This window comes from Cucurbita moschata, unplaced genomic scaffold (assembly GCF_002738365.1).
Source record: "Cucurbita moschata cultivar Rifu unplaced genomic scaffold, Cmos_1.0 Cmo_Scf00014, whole genome shotgun sequence".
NCBI classification, from domain to species: Eukaryota; Viridiplantae; Streptophyta; class Magnoliopsida; order Cucurbitales; family Cucurbitaceae; genus Cucurbita; species Cucurbita moschata.
The window spans coordinates 3,050,018-3,060,470 of NW_019268530.1; the positions used below are offsets into that span (position 1 = coordinate 3,050,018).

At 35.8% G+C, this 10,453-nt stretch overlaps 1 protein-coding gene across 2 annotated transcripts; it reads right to left on the reverse strand.

Moving 5' to 3' along the window:
* Positions 1-666: 666 nt before the first annotated feature.
* LOC111452751 (kinesin-like protein KIN-5D) lies at positions 667-6,979 on the reverse strand. Of its 2 annotated transcripts, none has more exons than XM_023093617.1 (23): positions 6,668-6,979; positions 6,098-6,300; positions 5,881-6,010; positions 5,392-5,547; positions 4,823-5,299; positions 4,619-4,716; positions 4,380-4,536; positions 4,192-4,261; positions 3,972-4,048; positions 3,828-3,881; positions 3,655-3,735; positions 3,447-3,558; positions 3,194-3,280; positions 2,924-3,099; positions 2,689-2,850; positions 2,500-2,607; positions 2,256-2,414; positions 2,089-2,172; positions 1,806-2,011; positions 1,611-1,712; positions 1,421-1,530; positions 1,191-1,342; positions 667-1,089 (listed from the first exon to the last, which is right to left on the reverse strand). In XM_023093617.1, exons 2-23 carry the CDS (start codon positions 6,268-6,270, stop codon positions 865-867), a joined length of 3,156 nt encoding a protein of 1,051 aa, XP_022949385.1. In that variant the 5' UTR covers positions 6,271-6,300; positions 6,668-6,979; the 3' UTR covers positions 667-864. The 2 variants fall into 2 exon arrangements, with proteins under 2 accessions (XP_022949385.1, XP_022949387.1); XM_023093619.1 differs by lacking the exon at positions 6,668-6,979 and adding an exon at positions 6,438-6,509.
* Positions 6,980-10,453: the final 3,474 nt, after the last annotated feature.

Consider the following 10,453-nt stretch of genomic DNA (forward strand, 5'->3'; position numbering starts at 1 on the left):
AGAATGCAAAGAACTCCCCATAAGAAGGAAGGCTGTTCTTGTCTCACCTATAAACACTCCATGGCATTGCTTATTAAATCATGGAGTTTAAATAATTTAAATATATGGTATAATGGCTACATTAATGCCTATAATTATGTTATCCTATTAATTTGTGCTCATTTTAGTTTTTGCTATTTTTAATTCAGTCTTTTGTAACGTTTCATTCTTTAAATAAAATTAAATGTGGATTCCTTGATCCACAAGGCATCTCTCATAGGAGGTGTTTTTCTTCTCCTCCCTTAAGCGAGCCTTCACATTAAGGCAAGCAAGAGGGGTACACCATCCAAAAAAGGAAAGTTAAACAAAGCAAAAGCAAAAGACAATTTAAGAGAAGCATATCTTGAAATTTGGACCATTCAAAGTGGACAAAACGACAATCACCAGCAGTAGCGTTAGATCAACAAGTTTTCAGATATCATATCCAGATGAAGCTCCAAGACTTGTGCACAAAAAAACATCAGATTCAGTGTTGCCATCTTTTCAAGCTCAACCAACCTCACACAAAAACAAAAACTCACCAATAAAAGGATCTCATCCTTACACTAAATGCAAACCAAACACGAACAAGGACAACAATCAACTAAGCTAAGCTAATTCAAGTGGAATAATAATGGATTCAGCAAGGACGTGAAAATAGTAGTGATTATATTGGCAGAAAACCTGCCTCCAAAAGGTATAACTCTTTCATTTTCTTCTAAAAATGAAAAGACGCAAAGAAAAAATTAACGAATGCCCTGAGAAAAAACATATATGAGCCTTTATATTTACATCCAAATTCAGTCTCTTCTCTATTATGTATGTTGTTTTAAACTGAAACTCTGCTTAATTTATTGCAGTTAGAGGAACTCTAGAATCTCTTACTGATTGTGCTGCTTCGTGTGCTCCTGCTAAATGTTTTACATCTCCATTTGATTGCTTTGAATATTTCAAATCCCAAAATGACTTCAGAAGCTCATCGAAAGCTGGCGTTCTAAGTTCTTCGATGGATGTCATGCTTGGCAAGTTGAACGATCGCTTTCTTGGTGTCGAACAAGATGGTTCATCAACCTGTTGAGTAATTAAAATGGCAGAGGAATCATCAGTCAATATGATTTTAGTAACTAACTTAAATTACTATAAGTGAATATATGATGCGTTTATCTATCTACCGTGTATTCTGTCAGTAGACATGTTCCTGCATGATCAGTGATTTCGACTATCTTGTGGTAATGGCCACCTTTCAAATCTCTTAACTCCTCACAACAAGGATTAATCATTGAATTCAGATTTCCACACGCTTCGTTGTCGAGTTCTAACGAATCTGCACAAACCACAAAATTCATATGTTTATATGTTTCTTTTAGATGTTATTATGCAATGAAGAATGCAGGATACTAACGATCAACAGATGAGAGGAGATTCTTGTTTGCATTATCAACATCTTCAAGAGCAGCGGATGCAGCCGAAGAAAACCGAGCAAGTAGCGCTTGATTGGATTCCATCCCATCCCTGATGGAAATAAGAAAGTAATGACTGATCTTGAACAGATTATAACATTTATTTCTTAATATCAAAAGATAAGTGTGTACCGAAAAATGGAATCCACAGAAGCAACACTGTTGTTTTCTAAACTGAGCAAGGATTCCTGAGCAGTTCTCCATTGTTGTGCACCCATTTTTGCCTTGTTCAAGCTAAACAGTTTTATATAATACCCTGTTAACTGGAGGGGCTAACCAAAAAAAGGTATTCGCAGGTGAAATTAGTTAGCTGAGTTAGGATGATACCAATTTTGAAGAACTTCTTCCATGTCTCTCTTCCCGTCTTCAACAACAGAAGTATTTTCGTGGTAGTGTGACTCTGTTTTCTCCAGGTGCAATGTCCATTCAGTTTTCACTGAAGAAGTACACTCCTGCATGGTGGACATTTCCTTCTGTAGCAAGTTGGTTCTACTTGTTGCACTCTCCCGCAGGTCAGTAATTGCTGTTTGAACCTAAGGAAATGAACAGTTAACCTTTAGACGCTAAAAAAATTGTGTCTAATCTCCTCAGGAACAAGGTAAGGAAATACCAATTGTTTCTTTCTCGCATTTGAACTTGCTAGCAACTCTGCCACTTTAGCCAACAGTTGTTTTTCTTCATTGGCAGCACACTCCTGCAGATTTCAAATGAACTTTGAGCTCAATACAAGACTCCAGTAACTAATAAATCAACCAAGTTTTTGTAATCTGCAAGTACCTCAAATTTCTTTTCAAGTTCAGACAATTTTTGCTCGTTGACTGATTGAGCATCTTCCACAATGTGGGTAAGTTTCGACGCATGCATATCCAGAGTCTTTATGAAGTTTGAGGTAATTTTAGAAACTGAGCGTGTGGTTTCCACTGCTCTAGCATGTGCCTATATCAACGTCCAACAACAAGTCAAGCAATTTATGAATTATCGTTAAGATTGTTGACATAAAAAAGTTGTATTGATCAAAAACCTGATGCTGCTTTTGAGCATATGCAGTCAGCTTCTCTTCCTGCTTGTGAAGGCTATTTTGAAGATCACTGAGCAACGCCTCAGCTTCCGAAGCAACACCATTGAAAAGCTAAATCAACCAAAATTCAGCACAACCAGAAGAGATAAAAAGAAAGTTCGTCGACCAAAAAGATTGTGATCAATTGCTTACGAGTTCAAGTGCAGATGAATGCTTTGAAACTTCAGAATTTATATCACCAAAGGTTGATTGAAAGTTTCCTTCAAGCTCTTCAGTTATACTGTTCAGAGCTTTAACTCGAGAACCATACGTTATTTTCAGATTTCCAATCCGTTCTCTAAGTTCTTCGGTAGCCTTCACAAGCAGAATGAAAATTATAGGAGAATGAAAATCTCAGCTTAAAAAAGAGTTCTTAGTTAAACCTTACCTTAGTCTTTGTTAAAACAAAAGATTGCATATCTTCCTCCATGTCCCTTAGTTGCTGCTCTTGTTGGGTAACTGAAGTAGCTACAGTTTTATGCAATAACTCCAGCTGCTGAGTTAATTGAGATTGGAATTTCTGGACAAGTAATTTGTTTCTATCTTCAATTTTGTCCTTGCGCTCTGGATAGAACAGATGATGATCATCATAATCAATAGTTCTGGATAGAATTATATGAGAAAAAGAAAGGTAAGCTTCAAAGACACAATAACTAACCAATTTTGTCAAATAAACCCGACACATCTGCTGCGGCATTTTCTAGCTCTGATCGCAGCTCTAATGCACGCTCAATAAGTGCTTTCTCTGTAGGGATTGACGAAGCACAACAGTCAGAAATTTGTGTGGAAGCAAAATACACAAATGGAAAATATAAAGTCAGAATGAGGGGATAAGAAGTCCAAAGTTTACAAAGCAAATAAAAAATTATACATAGAAAAAACTGCTAAAGGTCAGATGAAACATTTCTTACCAGACTTGAGAAGATTGATTATCAGAAATTCCTTTTCTTTAATTGTTGCATTTGCTTGGCGGTGTTTCTCCTCCAGATCAAAGAAAGCATGTTCAGTTTCTTCAAGCCTTTTCTGGAGTTACATACAACAACAGCTGTTAGTACCTTTTTCCAAAGATGAGTAGAAAAGGTGAGGAACATTGTCCTACTGAACAATTATATGATATACCTCTGTTCTATCTAATTTATCGCTTAATTCTTCTGACAAAAGTTGCTGAGAATCATAAAGCTCCTGAAGCTCCATTAATTGCTGCTCATAAGTAGAAGAGAAACTATTAGAATTCAAAATAAGCCATATGAAAGGAACCTTCTGATATAAAATCTAGCTGTCTGCCCACACACCTTGTCCTTGGATTCTGAATCAAGTTCCATTCGTTCTATTTTTTCAGCCATTGCCTGGAGTTGAAAATTATGAATATGATTTGATTAATATTAAATAACACAGCAAATCTTTTTAACTAAAATCCTAAATAGTCCAAAATTAACCTTCTTCTCAGCTTCCTCATTAAGGTAACGATCACGTGGTATGTAGATTCCATTCTTCTCCCTTGCAGCATATACCTCTAGTATATAGAAGAGTATAGATTATGCTCAGATACTAAACGTCGAACAAAGGGAAAAAAACTGATGTTTTTTTCAACCATGAGAGGGAAAAAACATCATGAGAGAGAGAGAGAGTAGAGAAAGAGCTATGAGAAGTAAATACCTTGTTTAAGGCGATCAATTTCAGAATATAAATCCTTGATCAATGCAGATTTCATCATTTTCTGGTTAATCTGAATGATCATGGACCATTTAAAATAAGCATAAGAGGAAGGAAGGGAAAACAGTATGATGGATCGAACCAAAAGATGAACATAAACAACTGATAACGAGTGAGCTGAAGTAGTGAACCTCAGGTTTGTTCTTAATGTTTTTGGCACGATGAGCATAGTCAAGTGTACTGAGTGTTTCTTCCAGACAGTGGATAGAGGGTGATATTGTAGCAATGATGCACGTCTTTGTTTTACCTCCCAAAGAATCCCTCAGTAATCTTGTTAATTTGCTATCCCTGATATTCAATCATTCCATCAACCCTGTTAACTTCATCATCTATTCTTTTATCAAAGACAAAATGAGAATATGATTCTTACCTATATGGAACATGACCTGAGTGTTCTACCAGGGCATTGATGACACGCCCAAGTGTAAGTAAACTTTTGTTTATCTCCCCAGCTTCTCTTGCTCTCCCCTGCAAATGTAGTGAACTTTATCAAGTACTTGTGGAAAAACTTCTCAATGAAATTTTGGTGTGTTATGAGCTCAAAAGAGCTACAATTGTGTTTAGTATACTGCACCTCTCGTGCACCAGAACGAGAAATATTCTCTGAGCCAGCAAGGTCCACAAGATTAAGCTTCCCACATTTGATCATCTCCTCACCCTCTGGAGTGCACTCTTTAATGTGAATGGTGATGGAAAATATGGAATGTGAGCGACTACTTTGTTTATTCAGAAGAGTCTCTGCTGTACGCCTCTTCGCCGACCCCCTTTCCAAGATTTTATATATCTCATTTGCAGTACAGACCATCTCTTCTTCCAAGCCTCTCACGAAAACACCTCCTTTCCCATCTTCCATTAGAGCAATTGGTTTCTTGGACTTATCATCAATAAATTTTGAAGTCTCTTCAGGGGCCAGAAGATCTGTAATCTCTTCATTATATAGCTCCAGAAACGTAACTTTCATGTTATACTCTGCATTTTGGGCTTCCAAAATATCAAAAATTTGTTTGACAGCTCTAGGAATAACACCAGCATCACTTGGAAATTCTCCATTCTGAGATCAACAAGAAATTCAACTCGACAGTGAAATAGAAGAATTAACAAAAACATATGTTGGTATCAAGAAATTCAGGTGGGGCTGTCGACCTTTTTCCTTGCTCCACCTTCCATTGTGTATGTTTTCCCAGTTCCAGTTTGACCATATGCGAAGATAGTACAGTTATAACCCTCAAGAACTTCATACACAATAGGCGACACAGCCAGATCATACAATTCCCTTTGTTGAGATGCAGGGCCAAATACCTTCACCATAGAATCAAACATTAAGGGAAAGAAAATTAATATACATCACAGAATTTCCATTATCAGCTTCACACCCAAGAAAATTGAGCTAAATTAAGAATATGACCAGCAGAATGAGCAAACCCATTGATCAAAATTGAGCTTAATTAAGAACACGACCAGCAGAATGAGCAAACCCATTGATCAAAATTGAGCTTAACTAAGAACACGATCAGCAGAATGAGCAAACCCATTGATCAAAATTGAGGTTAATTAAGAACAGGACCAACAGAATGAGCAAACCCATTGATCAAAAAGAGATTGAAGGAAAAGAAAAAGGTGAGAACCACAGACCTTATCAAATGCAAATGTTCTATCAATCTGCTTGTTGGCTATAGTCTGGATTGCAGAGACCTCTCTTCTACTTTCATGGCAGGAAATCACCACGGGAGTATGCAATCGCATTTCATCATCACTCAATGGCCTAAATAGGAAACATTTCCCAATTCAAATCTCCAAAAGAATAGAAAATTATAGCAATACATCAATAGATTCCCCTCCGGTTAATCACCTGCAACGCACAATAACCTGCACATTAACGCCCTTTTCTTTATCATGCTTATTACTCGAATTAGAATCCCCAGATCGTAGATCTCGAGTTGCCTTGTCGTTCGAACGAGGAGTCTGAGACGGCGATATTGGCACTAATCCTCCTTTTCTTTGCTGTGATTGAGCTGACTCCATCTCAAAACAACCGTCCTTCGGATCTCAAGCCTTTCAGAAACCAGTAAGAACAAAGTCAGCAAAAATCGAGTCTACCAAACACAAAATAATAATCCTATAAACCTTAAGAAACCCAGAACAACAAAATCGAGTTCTATTGCAATGCCGATAATTAAAAGTAGAGAAACCTAAATTTAAGCAGAATCCGAAGCCTCACTAACTAATTCAGCTCCACCTCCATCCGTTCAACTAAGCAATCTCAAACTCATACATTAACATTTACATTTACAATTACAATTAAAAAAGAGCAGAAATGAAAACACAATCACTTTAAGAAAGTACGCCGTAATAGGAAGTGCACAGTAAAAAAGGATTACTCAAACAGAGTCAGACATAGGAAATGGGTATGAATCTTAACTGGATCGAAAATGACGGAACGAACCCCGAAATCCTGTGATCGAATCAGAAAGAAGCGAGGAAGAAAGAGGAGAGAAAAGTAGAGTAAAGGAAGATGAAACAGAACACTAAAACACAGTGATTCAATGACCGGCCAAAGGAAGAGATGGTTAGAACACCCAAAAGAAGAAGATTCTGAATCAATGGCGATGATTATAGCGAGAAAAACTGAAGAACAGTGACTGACGATGAAGAAAATGGATTGGATTTGAAGAGAGAAGTTTAGAGAGAGAGAGATGCAAGAGATGTGAGGAAGAAGAAGATGGAGTCCGGATCAGTAGTTGGCTATGAAAATTATAAAATATTACGATATTTAATTTTTTTAAAAAGGAATTTGGAAATTTGGAAAATGAAAATTTAAAAGACGTTACGAGGAGTTTGAAACTCGGCAGACGGCCTTGGACGGTCCAGTTAACGGCGTTAAAATAATAAAAAAATAAAAAATAAAAATAATGGTTCCGTTATGTAAAACCTACACCCTTCCTCCCGACCGTTATAAATGGACAAAATCATAAAAAGCTAAGCTTCTTCTTCTTTTCTTTTTATTGGTTGTCATGAAAATTTATTCAAACCAAATTCCCTGCCGATAATACCCCTTCAACTTCAATTATATTACAAAAAATGCCCTCTCCCCCATTTCAATTTATTCAAAAATTAAGTTTTATTTTTAAATTATTTTTTTCTTCTAAATTTAGCCTTCAATTATTGTCTTTGAAAAAAAAAATAGTTTACAAAAAATGTTATTTAATAGATTTAAAAATAATATTATTTAATAAAATGTGTTAGAGTGATTCCAATCTCCAACAAATATCTTTAAGTTGAAATATTCGATCAAGAACATAATCTAGATCTTATTTTTGCTTGGAATAATTCCTTATCGTTTTGAGGTTTTTGGATATTCAGATTTAAATCTTTTATTCTTTAATAAGCTTGTTAGATCATATTCCCAAAAGTTGCAATCATTTAGAATGAAATCAAATTGATTTGAGAGTTTTACTTTGGTGAACTAAGGGTTTTGCATATCCTGGTGTTTACGAGGATTCTTAGATTCAACTAGCTATGGTTTTCATATCAATGTCCAAGCTACTTTGATGCCTTCCAACGAAGAACGGTCCCCTCACCATATATACACAAGTAGAGCTCGATCAATCTCATTAACAATCTAGACACTAAAAACTCTGAAGAACATACTGAATGTGCTTTAACCTACTAGCATAGGAAAGAGAACGCATGACCCAACTATTAATACTTGAAATCCTAACACCTCAATTGATTCAAAATCAAACAGAGACCTAGGTATTGTGTAAGAAAGAAACAAAAGAGAACCCTAGAAAATCAACTGACCCATAATAGCTCAAACCTACCGTTAGCGGATATTGTTCGCTTTGACCCGTTACGTATCGTCATCAACTTGATGCGTTTTAAAATCGTGAGGCTAACGACGATACGTAACGTGTCAAAATGAATTATATCTATTAGCAATGGACTTGAATTGTTGTACATTCAACGCACTGAATAAAATAAAATTTGAACAATTTGGAAGAATAACTGGAGCTAGCAGCTCCATGGGTCCATTCCCAAATTTTTCGATATTTTTAAATAAATAAATTAAATAAGAGGAACATTTTGAAATTAGTTTAGTTTGAAAATTTTAAATTAATTACTAATTTCAATATTATGGAGTTGCCCATTTTTTATTTAAATTCATTTAGAATCTCTACGAGGGACAAACCATTATTTTTATATCTTTCAAACACTGACAACATTTACTTTCATTTGTTTAATCTGTTCTAGAAATACTAAACCATGGAAGGTGATGAGTCACTTAAATGTACCGTCGATATTGTCTCAAATTCAATCTCACTACTAATCGATATTGTCTCAAGTTCACCGATAGTGGAGTCTTCTTTAGGTTTTCCTTTCAAGGGCTTTCCCTCATCGTTTTAAAATTATTAGGGTGAGATTTCTAAGTTTCCATACCTTTCTAACAAATGTTAAGTTTCCTCTCCAATTGATGTGGGACACAATCCACCCCCTCGAGAGCCTAACATCCTTACTAGTATACAGTTCCGTGTCTAACTTTGGTATCATTTGTAACAGCTCAAATCCACCACTAGCAAATATTGTATTCACACTCAACGAGCTACTTGAGCAAGAAGCTGATCGAATCGACCTCAACCATGTTTTAAAATAGAAATAAATATAAAAAGAATGACAACATTAATGGGGTTGGAGTACAACTCAACCTTTTTCATCCATTTGTGAAACGGAGAGTGATTCGAAGAGGCATTTGATTCTCTTCAGAAACTATTTAAAAATGCTTTCTTCTTCAACCAAACTTCCAAGAACACTGCAACTTTTGGGCAAAACCAAAAGGAAAAAGTGTTTGAATTGTGAGTTTTAACACATGGGGTTGCAGCTTTAGTTCTTCAGATCTTTAGAACTACAACTACAACCTTATTCCCTTCCCACTTTTAACTACTTTTTCTAATATTTTACTTCTACTAACCCCAATTTTACTTTCCTGCTAGGAATGATACAACCAACCATTCGATCCTTCTTTTTAAATCATCAAATTTGCCTTCTGATCTATATCTCTTCGTAATTAGAGAGGTCCAATTTACCCGTTTCGAAATTAGAAATCAGGAGGGAGTAGAAAACATTTTTTTTCCTCTAAATAAATGAGACGGTAAATGATATTAGCCCAATTCCCCCGGTGTGCTAGCAAATATGGTTGGTGGGTAATCTAATCCCTACAAATTTCTTATGGGAATCTCCACGCGTTCTCTGCAAAAATAAATGAAGAATTTTGGAAAGGCTTCATCATCCCCACCTTAATTCGTAGACATCTGAAGTGTCTCCACCCGACCCGTAAACATCTCTATGCATAATGAAAGTAGTAGTAAGATAGAAATAGAATTATTGGTATTACGTGCAGGTGTGTACAAATGCAAGTGCTGTTGTTGGTGGGTGTAGTTGTAAAAGTTGTTTCATGGTCAAACAACAATCACCACCTCATACCTTTCTTCAATTCCACACTTCCCCTAAGCCATTGGAGTAATAATCATCAAACGCTGACCTTTAAGACATCATCGCTATATTTATCGCTTTATTTCTCATCTTAAAAAGTTTGTCATCTTAAAAAGTTTGTCACTCAACGCAGAATTGATTCAGGTTCGTATAGTTAAGCTATCAAAAAGAAAAGTGCACGTTCTTTCGTAATCATTTTATTCTTAAGATTGCTTCCATTTGAATGCAATATCGATTTATTCATATAACATTCTTTTATTCGGGTATCATATCATCAAGAGAAAACATTGTAGATATTTAGATTGATGGAGTAGATAGCGTACCTCCATGGTATGATTTTTGGCATTACCAATTATTTGGTATGCAAGGACAGAGAAATTTACAGGGTCCCAGATTTGAAAATAACATGTCCTAAGGAGTGAGTATGGGGACAACGAAGGTGCAAGCCATGATCGCAAACCACATGCTACAAAAAACAAAATATTATCACATTATGAACCTACACATTTCACTTTCCCATTTGTAAACACCAAACTAATATTCCACGATAAACATATTTCTCTAATCACATTCACCGACTCTCTATACATCACTTGCATGCATATAAAAATCTATATGCAGCTACAGACTTGGTTGACTTGGCCATATCTTATTGTTGTTACTACATTGAGTTTGTTCAAGAACTGTGAGATCACATATTGATTTGAGAAGAAAACGA

Excerpts from the sequence above, each read along its gene's own strand:
- LOC111452751 (XM_023093617.1), bottom strand. The coding sequence starts at position 6,270 with ATGGAGTCAGCTCAATCACAGCAAAGAAAAGGAGGATTAGTGCCAATA. Across the intron at positions 4,262-4,379 it reads ACATTAAGAACAAACCTGAG|ATTAACCAGAAAATGATGAA; the intron begins GTTCACTACTTC and ends ATGATCATTCAG. Across the intron at positions 2,012-2,088 it reads ATGCGAGAAAGAAACAATTG|GTTCAAACAGCAATTACTGA; the intron begins GTATTTCCTTAC and ends TCATTTCCTTAG.